The sequence below is a fragment of the Stylophora pistillata genome, chromosome 3 (genome assembly GCF_964205215.1).
Source record: "Stylophora pistillata chromosome 3, jaStyPist1.2, whole genome shotgun sequence".
In the NCBI taxonomy this organism is placed as follows: domain Eukaryota; kingdom Metazoa; phylum Cnidaria; class Anthozoa; order Scleractinia; family Pocilloporidae; genus Stylophora; species Stylophora pistillata.
The window spans coordinates 35,085,710-35,101,966 of NC_142521.1; the positions used below are offsets into that span (position 1 = coordinate 35,085,710).

Genomic DNA, 16,257 nt, shown 5'->3' on the forward strand with positions numbered 1-16,257 from the left:
CCCAGATAACTTTTATTGATTTGACGATTAATTTGAAGATGACGAAACTACAAATTCAGGCAGTAAGACGGATGAATCCGATCGGTGAGATTTTTCGTGGACTAGAACGAAGGGGACGACCAAGACATGACAAGTGCTAATTTGATTCGACATAAGCAGAACAATGATCTGAGTGTCTCAATGACAGTCAACATATGTCACACCACATTATGATATTGTAAGACTTGACGGAACTCACAGTTGTTGTTTGTCGCTTATCGTCACAATAGACCGTGCTCGTGAAAGAAAGCTACCGAGGCGAAACTCCAGATAACTTTTATAAATTCGACGATTTATTTGACGATGACGAAACTACAAATTGATGCACCAAGATGGATAAAGATTGAATAAAGTAGATTCAATCTAAACACGACAGATCTGCGATTCATTATGGCATTGGGTGACACCTCAGGTGGGCAGTACGAATATCCTTGTGTGACAGTGGAACTGCTACATTGTCCTTACAACGAGCCGTAAACGTACAAACAACAACTCAGTTTATTCGAAGTATCCATAGAAATTCATTTACACGCACTCTTCATTCACACCACTGACTTTCCTTACAAATGGCTGCTTCAGAAGCCGGATGGGCGAAGCGGTAACGTGGTGATATGACGTCATAATTCAGTCGGTAACAAAAACTGTAAGAAAGCGAAAAACCCAATATTACAAAGCAGGCACGGCGCGAATGCGAAAATACTGCAAAAAAAAAAAACAAACAAACAAACAAATCACTCTAACTGAACAGAAAACTCACATCTGTGTCCTTATGCCTTGCAACACCTTATTGAGTCCTTAATCCGTAAAAATAAGAGTCCTTGATACCGTAAACCGGACAGAAACCTTAATTTACCTGTCTTACTAAGAAAAATCTTTGGCAAAAACGTTTGCAAAAAAATAAAAGTGCAACTAGCGTGGTCATCCGGGACCCGGCTCGGTCGAGACCATCGCAATACAAATGTCACGCATGATTCTGCTGCAATACTTTGGTCCGTGTAAGAGGGTCTTATTGAAGGTTAGCTGACGGTTAATTTTTTTTCCGATTTTGATGACTGACGGTTAAAATTTTGGGACTGACGGTAATCAGGAAGATATTTCTGCGATGAGTTTCAGCTAAAATTAAGATTTTTTTATCATTTGATTTAAATTAGTAGTTTTATTTGAGCTTTATTCATTCTTTCCTTGACGTAGTGGAGTGAGACGTACTTCCATTACCTCATATCAAACTTATCCCATACAAAGCTGAGCATTTGCTTAAATTGGTCCCGAGCCTCCATATTACTCACCTGACCACAGGCAGCCCAAGCTCACTACTCATTTTAATTTAAAATGCAAAGAGCGCCGATGTTTAAAGTGGCGGTCAACAGAGCAAAGCGGGAAAGTAAGATTCCGAAGAGATTCATTGGCGAATTCGCAGAGGTAGTCAAGACCAAGAATTGCAAGGAAATGAAAACTACAGATAGGGATACTTTTCTAGAAGAGATTACGCTGGTTGATGAAGCGAGAAACATGGTTAAAATTTATTCCAAAATTAGATACAATACACAACTTTAATACATTGATATATTAATTGATTACTGGTTGATCAAATAACATCTTGGCTTCCATTTATCATCTATTTTAACACGATATACACAGAAAGTAGAAGCATTAGCTGCATTTTACATTACATTTTTTGACGGTATGGCCAGAAGTTGAACAGAGTCCACAGTTGTAGCTTACCTTCACCTTTTTCCATCTAGCAGCTCCTAAAAGTTGTATTCTGTGTTTAAAATTTAAAGAAAAGTTGCTTAGTGTAGGAACCTCTCTATGGTTTGATGATCTAAACTAGTCCTTCGATACAGTGTCACTGTACTTCTCCATACCTTGCTGAGTGTGATATGCTAAATTTTCGTAAAGCTTTAAAAATTTCAGGCCCACGACTGATACAAAGAATGCATATAAGGTGTCACATCTTTTGATTGCTAAAGGTCAAGGAATTTTTTAAATCATTTTTTTTTTATATCGTCCTCAAGGCTAGAGATAGGATTATCTGTTGTATAATCTAGTTTAAGACCACCTGTAATATCCATGAGATTACTGAAGGGCTGGGAGCTAATCCGCATCATGACATACTATTGAATAATAGTGAATGGACACTTATGTTTTGATAAAGCAAGAGTTTTTCTGGGCCTAAGATTTCTTTACAACAACTTCTTGGTGTCCTTGTTGATTTTCCATTCAAAACTAATTCCAAGATCTTTTACACATTTTTCATACCAGCTGCCAATTGTACTTTCTATACCTGTTTTAACAAACCCCATTTGAAAAAGTAAATATCTTGTCAATGGAATCTTTTCTGCAAAGTTCCCTGATAATAATTTCAATTAAACTATCAGATATTCTCAAAAACAAATGTAGTGTATCAATTATTATATGGTCAATAGGAATAAAATTAAATAATTAATTGGTTTTACAATTAGTTTGCTTTGATTTTACATGCTTACCCTAAAATTTTTAATTTGTAGTTCCTAGACCATAGACACAGGAACTTCCAATTTCCTCCTAAAAAGTACTTGATATCTACTTATGATTATTTACAGCTATTTCTTTAAAGTTTGAAAGTTCATTATTTAGAACGGCAAGGCTTTCTTTAAGATTGTCATAGTTCTCTGTTGTCCTAATATATAACTGCTGATACATAGTTCCCTTTCTGATTCACTGCTGCATCCTTTTCTTTCAAAATTGTGTGCCTTTTTCCAATGTTTGTACCATCACCAATGATCTTTACTTTAATAGCGGTAACCTTACTAATGATTTTTTTTTTTTTTTGCAGCCTTTCTATCTGTACCCTAAAGACTCTCCTTGAAAGAAATCTGTATTACCCCTGCCTCCCCTGGTTTACTTTTCAGATTCCAATCGGCATTAAGTTTATCTAAGTGTTTGTGTATTGTATGTTTTGTGGGCATGACTTTACTCATGGCCAACTCATGCTAGACTTCATTAGATTTATTAAATTTGTCCTATAAGTAAACCCACATATTGACTTTATCAATATCATTGTCAGTCAGTTCTTTTGGCTGACTTTCCATTGCTTGTAATTCTCCCTCCCCTACCGATGAAACAGTTTCTTACTGCTGAGAGTTATTAGTAAATGCTTCAACCTTGGTGGCTATTAAATCGTTAAGGCCTAGAAATGATTTTGCCTTCCACAAATCAAGGAGCTTCCTTTTGCTCTTCCCCCGACTTTTTGACGCTTTCTTGAACGCTGATTGGAGGACTGAAGTCTCAGCGAATCTCATATTTCCAGAAGATTTTTTCCACTATTCCGGCAATCACAGAATCTACACTTTCGTCGTTCGGTTCCTGAACAGGCTTCTTGGACAGGACATGATACGAGATAGCTAATTAAAAAAATTAGAAAAAAATTTAAACGGGTTGGAAGAACACCTCGATGAACGCATTTTCACTTACTTGTTATTTCGTAAGTAAACCAAGGCAATTTATTTCCTTTAGAGCCATTTGTTTCTTCGCCAAAATCGCATTGTGCTTCTACCGCCACCGCGAGAATAGTCAGCGAGGACAAATTCACCAATGCGTAAACTTCAAGTCCTATTTCCCGGACCTAAACAATATTAAAACCTCATCAAATTGCGCCAAATTTATTCCCTTTTTCTTATTTTGCGGTAATGACCCGTTTTGTACATGCGCCTTAGAGTTATATCCCCAGACCCCATATGGCCAGTGCTTGCATGTGGCATGACGTTCTCTTCGACATGTCTAACTCAACCACCACAATTCAAAAAATCCCGAACAAAATATGTCAATGATTGCCTTCAAATGCAGTGGTATCAAGAGGTTATATATTTAGCTTTTTCAAACTGAAGGTAAGAAAGATGATGATCGAAAATTAGCCTGTTTTTGACGGACCGGACTGCGTGACATGTCACGAAAATCTGTAGAGGCAGTTGTTAAACGTAAGTTGGTGACTAACAATAATTCACTGATCAGTTCCAAACAATGCCTTACTTCCCACTGTTTACACGGGCAAACCACATTTTCAGAATTTTTTATAGACCTGACTCCTTAAGCTGGAATCTTCGAGGCGGTTTCCAGCAGTTGTTCTATTTGGCGATACTTAACTTGAAGAGATTTAGCACTACCGTATAGTCACGTAAAACGTGAAAGGCAAGAGTGACCACGTGCTAAAACTCGACGAAATGGCCTCAAATCGCCATCAGAAAACACAAATATCACAAATAACGTTATCTGAAGGTTAGAGTTTATTTGTTTCATCTTTTAAGGAGCTGCAGAGCGAAGACTAAACTCCCATACAAAGCGTTTTGATTTTATCTTCTCATGGAGAGCTTGGAATTATTCTCTCATGAAGAGATTGGGGTCCCTGTGTTCCATGAAGCAGCACATGTAGAGTAATTGCATAGAGAAGATGCTCTTTCATGTCTTAATAACCCATTTCCGAATTACCCTTGGTCTCTTTTTCAAAACGAGGCCTGGTGCTCAACCAAATATTCTTGTGAAAATGAGTTTAACAACAAACATATGAAATACATATATATGAACTGCGGTTATGAAACGTATATGTGCACGATCCTTCGCAGTAAAGCACTATTTAAGCAATAGTGAAAATCAGACCTGAAAAAAATTCAGGCCTGTACGGGATTCGAACCACTGACCTCTGCGATACTAGTGCAGCGCTCTACCAATTGAGCCTAACAAGCCAACTGGGAGCAGGCCATCAAATTAATTCGACATAAACCCGTAGATGATAAATCAAACAACAAATATATGAAATACATATATATGAACTGCGGTTATGAAACGTATATGTGCACGATCCTTCGCAGTAAAGCACTATTTAAGCAATAGTGAAAATCAGACCTGAAAAAAATTCAGGCTTGTCTCGTACAGGCCTGATTTTTTTCAGGTCTGATTCTCGCTATTGCTTAAATAGCGCTATCAACTGCGAGGATCGTGCATCATACGTATCTAATACCGCATTTCAATATATGAACTTCATATATTTCATTGTATCTGATTTATCACTTTCACGGGTTTATTACGAATCAACTTAACGGCCTGTTCCCAGTTGGCTTGTTAGCTCAATTGGTAGAGCGCTGCACTAGTATCGCAGAGGTCAGTGGTTCGAGTCCCGTACAGGCCTGATTTTTTTCAGGTCTGACTTTCGCTATTGCTTAAATAGCGCTATCTACTGCGAGGATCGTGCATCCTACGTATCTAATACCGCAGTTCAATATATGAACTTCATATATTTCATTGTATCCAAATATAACCATTGTTCAGATGGAACACATTTTTATTTCCATGTTGAGTTTGAGGGAACAAATCCAAATTCCATGCGATGTTTTTGCGAAACTTTGACTTGTGATTCATAAAATAAAAAAATAAAAAAAATAAAAAAAATAAAAACATGCAAGCGAAGCAGGCGTATAGTTGTAATTATAGTATTTAACTTGTGGTGTGTTGACATAAATTTTCCGTTCTGCTACTTCTGTTTGCTTATGTTGACAGCTTTCCTGTTGTCAACAATAGAAAATTGAAAAGTCTATTATAGGCTTATGCCGCAAGGACACCTTTGGCAACCAAAAAATCTTGCCATGTTTACCATATTCATCAAGTTTTTCCGAGTTGTGCGTTGAAGGACATTTTTTTCATCGCCACAATGCTCGGCTTTTTTACGCGCCCGTTGATGTTGTTCACAGTTACTGTTAATGTATTGTTCTTGAATACAACTGAATCCATACCGCGCCAGGGATCGCAAACATTTCTTGGTTCCGATTACTGGACGCGCCGGTATCCGTCCTTGGGTTACTCAGACTGGAATGGCTTCTGGAATGATTACAACAGTGGTAGGACTCAGTATAAGCGAGCATCTTCTGAGACGGCCGGACAAGAATGCACCGGCTGTCAATGTGATAATTTCAAGCAAGAGCTTATGTGTTTTGGTAGTCCTGGTAAATTGTAAGTGTACCCACATGTCCAATATACTATTGCGTTTTTACCCACCAGGGGTTTTTATTTAATCAATCCTGACCTATTTCAGAGAAAATTGCGAGTATTTCGTAGTGAATAGCAGAGAATAGAGTCAAGATTTCAGCTAACTTCAGTTGTTTGCTGAAACACTACGTAACTGTAACTACGCTTGCTAAACTACCAAACGGTTATCTTAACGAACCTTTAAAGCAGGTACGGCAGGACATATGAAATGCATTTCAATTAAGACAAGTACTTGTTACTGCAGCCCGCAATTTTAAAAACCGTTCCTCCTTCTTGAAGGTATGATTTAATCCTCTAAATCAATCAGTTAAAATTAAATCTCAGGCTTGTAGCTGACTAAGATCTCGCCGGTATAAATCATATCGAATGGTAAATTATGCGTTGGTATTTTAGAGGTGAGGTTTGTTGACAGGGCTTCACTCTCTTAACACAATACTACGTACTTTCGCCCGTGAACCCAGGATTCATTTCAGCTTTAGAGAAAGGAACTTTTGAGTTTCCGTTGTGAATAAAAAATCAAGCATGCGGTTTTAAAAGTAAATATCATTACATAAATTGACAGTGCTTTGCTTAGGAATTTGCTCGGCGTGAATCGTGGATTGAAGGAAAAGGAAGTCGATTGTGAAACAGAGCAATATAAGTCAGTAACGGTGCGACAACACTAACCCCTTCAGTTTTTTTTTTTTTTTTTGAGACCACCCATGCCCCGTTTTGCCTCTTTTCCACTTGCCCCCTCAATTAATCGACAAATACCTGATTTCAAGTTCACTAATCAATCAACTTAAATGAATTGATCTTATGATTAATGTTGAGGAACACAATTAAGACGTAGCTACATGATTTACTCGTCACAAAATAAAGCAGTTGGAGGTCTTGGATGTCTAAGTTAATTTAGCAACTTATCACTAAGTTTTCTTCTCTTCATAACCTTGTTTCTCGCTAATTATGCTCCAGCGCTTTCAAAACATGCCGTCACTATGTTGAAATAAGAAATTTCTTCGGGTTAAGCAAACAGATAAGCGCTCTGGTCCACTCATCTAAAATATTCAAGAAAGAGTGCTGTTCGTTTGTTCAAGACATAACATTTCGATGAACTGAAAATGAATTCCAACTTGCCTTAAAGCTAGGTCACTCACCTAAGCAACTGTGGAATCTCGGACATTGGACGCGAAAAAGTACTAAGAAGGTCGCCATCAACGAGGGGCTATTTTCATCAAGTTGTTTTAAACATAATTTCGAGTTCTTCAGTGATGAAATCGCCGCATAAAATATTTATCTTACTGCTCATTTTACTGATTTCCTAATCTGGTTGCATCAGTGCCCAATCATGGTTCAAGGACATTTATCGGTTATTCGTATTGGACGCTAAGGTATCCCTCTCTAGGATACACTTCTGGTTGGGAAGGCTTTTGGAATAATTTTAACGATGGGAGAAGAGAGTACCAACGAAAAAAATCAGAAACCTCTGGTGCAGGAGAGTGTCCTCATTGTCACTGCGACGAAGTTACAGAAGAGCTTGTTTGTCCAGAGTCGCTGACAAAACTGTGAGTCGACCATTCTGTCATCTTCTTTGACACAGTTGTATTCCTTTTTCATTCCTATGACACAGAGCTCCGGCGCTTAGTAATCGTCAATACTTCTGTGTCTAAGAAACGCACGAATTTGGTAAGATTTCATTTCAAAATGCATAGAAAGTGTTGGAGAAATTAATTATTCGCAAAAATATTTATAAATGGAAGTTTAACGCAAGCTACACTCATTTTGCCATAACGTTACGATGAAATACGTTGTTTCTGCAATGAAAATCCCCGCTTGTTTTTCTGGAGGTCAGTCTCTACGTAATATTTTCGCTGAATATTAGGGCTGAAATCTACAACATTACTAAACCTTTGCATGAATTTCCATTAAACACTAACCATCCAGTTGATATCAGTTAATGCATGCGTCCGTTACCGTACCAGCAAAAGGCTTTAAAACTTGATTTTAAATAAAGGTTTCATAATTACTAATAATTATGGATTACTTTCGCCCTACTTTGTAACTATGCGTGTTAAAAAGATGATCCTTTAATTCATAGCTTACATTAACCTTTTTTGAATTTCTATTTTGTTACAGGACTGTACGAAACAAAGCCATAAAAATTGTTAGGAATGGTCAATTGCCAAAGAACTTAAAGGAAATGTAAGAAGTAGTTATCCTTGTTCGAGTTATAGTTAAGTCAGCTTCATTAATTTACTTTACATTATGGTTCCCTGGGTCAGAGAAACGCGGCTGATTAATACACTGATATCTTAGATATTAAGTATGTAAGACTGCCAGCATATAAATCCAGGAGGCATGCTTAGATTATGGAATATAGATGTCACATGGCGAATTTTCAATGAGGAGACGATGATTAAAAAGTCATGGCTCTTGCCGGGTCGTCAATGCATCCACAAAAATATATGCTAAAATACCAGGTGAATGAGTCAGCAGCAATTTTCCAACTTGATGTCTCAGAAAACTTGTCATTTCCTTTTTCTGCAGCAAAATTTTCAATTCTCAACTTAAAGACATCGAAGAAGAAGCATTTCACAACTTGACCGAACTTCAAAAATTGTAAGTGTTTGTCAAAGTCATGAGAAGTAAGAGAAAGCACTATAGTACAGACTGCGGAAAATGACAATTTCATTCATGTGTTTTCCATTGTATGTTTATATAACAGAAATCTGGCTATGAATAACCTCGACGACTTTCCGGACTTGTCCACCAACATAGCTTTGCAGGAACTGTAAGTGTAACTTAGTTGAACTGTAGGGTGACGGTGTGAGGCTCGTGTACTTTTCCAGTCATTAAATTCATCTTCTTATTCATTTCTTGGTTGATTCGTGTAATTTCATTCATTGATTTTATCCTCTCAACGATTTCTCTATTCATCTACTCACTACCTTCACCGACCTGTTGATAAGTTACCTATTTTTAAGTGTGTGTATTGTTTCGCTAATATCAATTGGATATGAACTAATAACATTACATTGTATTCAGACATTAATATTTCTAATTAATTTTTAATGAATTATAATTCAGAGATTTATATCAGAACAAGATAAGGCTCTGGCGCCACAATTACACTTCTTTGCCCAAGGATATAGAGAAGATGTAAGTTTGCATATTTTCTTGACTTTGAAAAGACATCCAACGTACCTTTTGAACACTACATGATTACAATTCCTCACTCGTTTATTTTGCAGAATTCTCATTGACAACGAGCTGGATTGGATACCTGAAAAGTGGTTTGATCTGCCAAATTTGAAATACATGTGAGAGAGCTGAGTTATTTCCTCTGTTAGCATGAATCTCCATTATTCCTATTGTCCTTTGTGCCGTTTTTTTTTTTTTTTAAATCTTAATGTACAAGTAATGAAGTTCTCCTTTAACAAGATAATGACCATTTCTAAATTGCTGCCCCCTGTTTCTAATACTATTCTGTTCAGATATTTTCCTTGTCATTATGAGTTGGAGTGCGTTGATAATGGCTCGCAATTGATTTTGTGTTTGCTCTCATAATTTTGCTCTAGAGCTCTGAGTATGAACAAGTTAAAACGCTTTCCAGGAGCTGCATTTATCAACTGCAGATCTTTGGAATACCTGTGAGTAAGATTTCTAAAACATAATATCTCGATTGAGTGGTTTTTCACCGCTTTGACAACGATCTATCACCAGTATATCTTTTTTTGTGCGTTTGTTTGTCGCTTTGATCATTTGTTTGCTTTGAATTCATAGTGACAGAAGTAAACTTAGGCTTTTTACCCGCTTAAGTTTACGTGTGCAGAATAAAAAAAAAGGACGTTAAATTTGATCCAAATTGAGGGTCCAACAAACCAAAAAAGTAAAGGGAGCAGATCATTCTTCCTTACTTATGCTTTCTGACTGGCAAAAGTTATGCCGGTAATCATTTTCTTTTCATTTCATGATTATTTTAATTTTTTTTTTCTTTTAGTTCCGTTGACTACAACGAAATAACATCAATTACGTATCCCAGCTTGCGACCCTTTTTTGGAAATGATTCGCAGCTTCTACATTTGTGAGTAATCTACTGCAAATACATTTCAGCTTGTTTCCATTTATTCATCTGTCTGTTAATGTATATTTCTATGTATTTATCTATCTATCCATCCATCCACCTATCTGACTCTCTCCAGATTCATGGCTGAGTATCTGCAACCTTCTCTCCTCTTCTATTTTTGATATAAAAATTTCCAATATTTTCCCGTTTTTACAATGGAATATATCAGTCTATTTTTCACTTATAATACTTCTATTCAAAGTTACCGACCAATACGAAATCTTTAGTCAGTATATCAATCTAAACATGACCAACGTAGCAAATAATCAATCTTTGATACAGCATCGAAAAAATCACGAAAATAAAAAAATTTGACGGACTTTAAAGGTCTTCAAGTTCTTTTTTATTGCCGTAAAACCCCTCTGGGATCTGTAATATTTTACTTTCCACACCATCTTAATTTTCGAACAAAACTGCGTTCCCACATATAGTATCAACTCGACTTAACAAGTCAAAATTTTTTGAGAAGGTCAATTATCTTTTTTCTTTATAAAATCCTTATATTTTACTTTAAACTCGTTTTTTCGGTAGGAAAGTTCTGCGTTTGTGAAAGAAAACATTTTAAACCTGTTATTTTAATCATATGTCACAATTAAACGATTTTATTGCACAAAAGCCACTCCATAGCAAATACTCATTTAACGTAGCAAGTACCCACTTTATGTAGCAAATATCCATTTCTACTTATTTTGCTCCAGAGAAACATTATCTTTGGTAAAAGATTAAGTTTTAAGGAACTATTTGGGTATTGCTTAAGGACAATCTATCCTTCTGTATTTTCCAATTTAAAATATAACACGCTTTACAGACAAAAAAAGCGTACACGCGCATTTTTGTAAGAAATAGTTTCATTTCCAAATGGCTGAAATATTAAGCAATTAAAAGTGTTGTGGAAAGGATTTTGTTATGTTTATGTAAGTTAAATCATGATAGCATCTTAATCTTATAAACGCTGCACTTTTACATAGGTAGTTTGAACGACTATGAGCGCTTATTGAGGTGTGAAAAATTTCCTTCAAGTGTTACTTTAGATAGCATAACATGCATCCGCAATCAATCCTTATTCAAATCTGAAAGGGACAAAAATTTTTCGAGTGTTCCCCTTGTTCTGCTTTTACTGCATTTGTAACTCTGTTGGAATGTGAACCTTATTCTTTTTTCTAGTATAGGCCTAATGTTAACTTATATGAACTAATTGAGTTTTAAATCGCGCAAAGCTTTGTTACAATGTAATCTTAGTTTTGATTCATGTTTAAACTTAGCCCGTACGACTCTATTCATACAAGTTTAGTTGCATTTCTGTAAAAGCCTTGTTCTGTTTTATATGCGTGAAAATAGCTCACATTGTGATTTTAGCTTATTTCCAGTCTATGTGTGATATAGCTTTAGATGGACTCATACCTCAGTCACAATGTGAGCTTGGTATTCTGTCTAGTTTATGCTTAGTTTAGTTGAGTTTTAAGCGGTACGCATAGCTTTGTTACAATACAAGTTTACTTTTGTCTCTATTGTGTACTTAAGATCAATTTTTAATGCATGTATAACTCTGTTACAGTGTGAGCTAGTTTTTGTATCCAGTATGCACCTAGTCCAGTTTAAAATACACACATAACTCTCCAAGCTTAGTTTTACTTCCAATGTGCGCTAAATCCAGTGTTAATTGCACACATTACTAAGATACGTCGGGATCAAAGTCTTTCTGGTATACGCCTTGTTCAGTTTCAAAGGTAGGCATTACTCTGTTATAATGTAAACTTAGTGTTGTTTCTAATATACCCTTGATTGAGTTTTAAATGCGTGTAAAACTTAGCTACAACGTGGGCTTAGTTTTGTTTACTGTGTCAATCAAGTTCTGTTTTAACTGCTTGCATAAATCATTTATTAGAAAGTGAGTTTAGTTTGTTTCTGGGGTGTATCAAGTTAAGTTTTAAATGAGCTTACAACTCAAATACAAAACGAGCTTAGTTTTGTGTGTGCATAACTCAGTTTTGATATCATATGGGCTTAATCAGTTCTGTTTGCTGTCCATGCCTAGTTCAGTTTTAAATGTGAGTATAGCTCAGTTAGGATGTGAGCTTAGTTTTGTATGCAGTGTACTCTTAGTTCAGTTTTAAATTCTTGTGTGTAAGTCAGTTCCAATGCAGGCTTAGTTTTAGGCTTTAGCCTAGTTTCCAACACACCCAGTTTCAGATGGGCACATATAGTTCCTGAGTTCATTTTCCTGTACGACTGCAACACTTAATAATAACGTACTGCTTGATTCACAATTGCTTGTTTTTCGCCTGATGCTTGATTCATTCACTCTTTACATTTCGTTATGGTCTTTATTTGCTACGTACTATACTTTAGATAGCATTTAGTAAGTGCAGAGAAACAGGGCCAGAGATAGTCGTATCTAACAAACTTGTTTCCTTTAAGGTACATTAAGCAATAAAGTATTAAGAAAAGATAGACGTAGAAAGCTTGTATTTTAGGGCTGATTTTACAGGCTGATAGTAATCGAAGCGTCCCTTTCTAACTGATAAACACCAACTATTCCCTTAGTTATACCAACAAACGAACGCAATCTTCAACCAACATGGGTATTGGGCATTTATCTTCCTAGGTAAGTGTATTCCCAAGCTGGGCTAGGGAGAAACAACAATAAAAACAGGACTAAAACAACAACAACACCAGTATCAATATATTTGTCAGCTACTTTACGTCATACAAATTGATATATCACTGTGATTAAACGCAACCGATTTTTGAAACGAAATTCAAGTTGAAATCTAAGAATAGAATTGAAATTATCTCAAGAAAACATCCCAGTCCTATAACTCTTAGTCAGATATCATTACATGTAATCATTATACTTCATATCCCTTTCAGTTATAGTGTTTCCCGTTTTTCATGAACTTCTATTTCCTTTCCCATTGTGAAAAGATTTCTTAACATAATCGATAGAATATTACAACTATACATATATGAACGAGAACGACTAGATAAACCATTTTACTAAAAACCTACTAGAATTTCAAACGCTTACTGACAAGAACAACAATATCTCGATCTTCTTGAAAAAACAACTTCAAAAACCGTGGAGCGCTATTTAGTTGAAATTGGAGCGTCGTCATATCCAAATTCAGTAGGAGCCGAGATGTATCTTAAACTTATACTTGGCTTTCTGCAGGCTAACCACATGTTACCCGCCTCGTAGTGATTTTGTTTTCATATTCGTTAACGCTAAAATAAGAATCCATAAAGTAGAACTACTTTCATACGAGAAAAGTTATTTTAGTTTTGGCGTCAAATGTACAGTGCAGCCTACTGCATAGTAACGTGTAACACTTTTCAACAGTTCAGTGTACTGTTGTTCAGTACAGTGCAGCCCACTGCATAGTAAGATTTAGCAGTTCCAACAGTTCAGTATCGTGTTCTTGAGCACAGTGCAAAGGACTGCATAGTAACATTTAATCTTACTATACAGTGTACTTCACTGTACCGAACAATACTACACTGAATTGTACACTGTAGCGCCCTATATAGTAACATTTAAGATTTTTTTTCCCAGTTCAGTGTTGTTACTCAGTTCAGATGTTCTGTAAGTGCAGTCTGTACAGTACGGCGCACTGCTGAGTAATATTTGATTGTTGTGAACAGCTCAGCATACAATGCATTACACTGCTTAGAACATATTTAAGAATTTTTTTAGTTGCAACGCTACCTGTGACTGTAAGTCTTTGTTCTTGAGAAATAATTCGTTTATCTCCATTGCGATTTCTTCGATTTGAAGGTCACGTTTCAGATTATTTGCTTATTTTACTTCAACCATCTACCACCTTTGCGTTTTGACGTGACAATGCGGACGGTTTATTATGGCACGAACTAATCTTGTACGATTCTCACTATTTCACTCCTTGAAATTTTTCAGAGAACTCGCTCGTTCTTTTCACACCCTCATTCTTTTTCTGAGGCCCGTGTTAAACGTTCCAACATTGTTATAGAAGATTTGTTGAGTCAATAATGTTAGAGCATTTAGCATACATGCTTGTCCGACATTTTTTATAGGACTAACGTTTGAGAACTTATGAAACGTTCGTCCAGCAAAAAATGTTGGACAAACATGGATGCTTAACGCCTCAACAATGTGAGATCAACAAATGTTATCGAAGAAAGTTGAAACGTTTAACCCGGCTTGATACTTCTCAACTGTGCAAAACCATCTCACGCAGGTCTTTTCCAAGGATTAACCTCTAGTTGACATTCTTTAACAGTTTAGAGTATTTTCGTGTAGTGGAGAGCATTTCAGAGCAAAATAAGACTCCGAGTCACAGCTTTGACATGTGCACGTTATCAACCTTTTCATTAAACTTTCATGTTTCTAGAAGATTATTGTTAAATAGTACGTTTACAACCGTAAAGGATATAACACTCTCAGAGGAACTAAAACGTAGACCGTATACAATTAACATGGACGCACGGGCACCGAGAAGAGGACAAAGTATCTATTCAAAATATAAATACGATAAAACGACGTAGATGTGTGTTTTTCAGGTATTGAGCGCTTTGGTAGTAGTTAGAATTTAGTTTGAGTATTTGCTACCGTTGCAAATACTCAACTACCTACTGAGTATTTGCTACCGTAGCAAATACCCATTAATGGTAGCAAATACGCGCTAGTGGGTATTTGCTACCGTACCAAATACTCAGTGGGTAGTTGCTACGGTAGCAAATACCCATCAATGGTAGCAAATACGCACTAGTGGGTATTTGCTACCGTAGCAAATACTCAGTGGGCAGTTGCTACGGTAGCAAATACGCAATCAATGTAGCAAATACGCAATCAATGTAGCAAATACCCACTCGAATTGGACTCTCTATCTTTCTCTCTATCTCTCTCTATCTCTCTCTCTCTCTCTCTCTCTCTCTCTCTCTCTCTCTCTCTCTCTCTCTCTCACTCTATCAATCCATGTAAATATCTACCTATCCATATCATTTTACTAAACCAGCATTTTTTTATTTTTCTCGCCTCGAGGGAGATTTTTCAAGTTGGTACAGACAGAAACAAGCACTTTTAACAGTTTCCGTCACAATATCTCGAAATTCATTACTCCCTTAACGTTGGCTCCAAGTATTTGGTGTCGTATGTTTTCCGAAACAGCATTGGCAAAACTATTCATTTCACACCTCTGGGAATGGTAGTAAGCTTTAATTTGGAGAGGTATCAATCTATGATCACAATGTTTCTCATGGGAAAAAGTGAGATGCTATTGATGAATGTAAAACATTTTTTTGTCTGAATATGCATGACCACGAGCTTGAAGCATGGCATTTGGCGGTATAAAATATACCGAAAGAAAATTTACGGCCATTAATTTATTTTCAGGAACTTGAGCAATAACGCCATAAATAGCATAGCTCCAAAGGCTCTACAGCATCTAATTCATCTGAAGGTTCTGTAAGTAACTCTCAATGCGATTGGGCGAAATAAGATAAGAAGGTTTGTGAAAACTTACAATTAGAATTTAGACCTTCCTAGATACGTTGCTGTTAGCTCTTTTTTTATTATAATGGCAAAATCTTAAGAAAAGGTCGTGTAGATGAAGCAGACAATAAATCACTTACCAGTTTGATTTACTGTTTGTTTGTTTTTTTAATTTGTTTGTCACAGGGAATTACACGATAATGCCATTAAACTTATTGGTGCGAAGGTTTTCTACAATATACCAGAGCTATTACATCTGTGAGTTCATTTCATTTTCTTGAACTTGTGTTAGTAGAGCAACAGAACAGGGGGACTAGGGTTAGAGTCAGGGTTAGGGTTAGAGTTTGTTGATTTACATACAACGAGAAGAATAAGTTCTATAGTTCCTTTGTTTTCTGTTGTTTGGTTGCTCATTTTTAGTGTTAGTTGATGTCTATTTTGCTTGACCTACAGAGACCTACTGGGTAACAAGCTAGAGACCATCGCTGCAGAAGGATTTAGCCCTGCGTTCCAAGATCTTCCTAAACTACAATGCTTGTGAGTTTAGCTAAGCCCCATCCACGAAAAGAAACTAGTCAGAGAGAAGGTTGTCATCCTATTTGTAACCTATTAAGAATTACCCTTGATAACA

The 16,257-nt window shown here is 36.4% G+C and overlaps 1 protein-coding gene across 3 annotated transcripts in view; it reads left to right on the top strand.

Annotated features, from left to right (window-relative positions):
* Positions 1–5,663: 5,663 nt before the first annotated feature.
* The window catches only part of LOC111341913 (uncharacterized), a 50,102-nt gene continuing 39,508 nt past the window's right edge, over positions 5,664–16,257 (top strand). The window contains exons 1-12 of one of the 3 annotated variants that reach the window (XM_088753659.1): positions 5,764–6,018; positions 7,373–7,598; positions 8,170–8,235; positions 8,581–8,652; positions 8,759–8,824; positions 9,121–9,192; positions 9,285–9,353; positions 9,612–9,683; positions 10,034–10,117; positions 15,528–15,599; positions 15,813–15,884; positions 16,080–16,163. In XM_088753659.1, the coding sequence (XP_088609785.1) occupies positions 5,880–6,018; positions 7,373–7,598; positions 8,170–8,235; positions 8,581–8,652; positions 8,759–8,824; positions 9,121–9,192; positions 9,285–9,353; positions 9,612–9,683; positions 10,034–10,117; positions 15,528–15,599; positions 15,813–15,884; positions 16,080–16,163 (1,094 nt within the window). In that variant the 5' untranslated portion in view covers positions 5,764–5,879. Of the gene's footprint in view, positions 6,019–7,372; positions 7,599–8,169; positions 8,236–8,580; positions 8,653–8,758; positions 8,825–9,120; positions 9,193–9,284; positions 9,354–9,611; positions 9,684–10,033; positions 10,118–15,527; positions 15,600–15,812; positions 15,885–16,079; positions 16,164–16,257 lie in introns of all 3 variants that reach the window. The other 2 variants (XM_088753657.1, XM_088753658.1) reach the window with 2 other exon arrangements.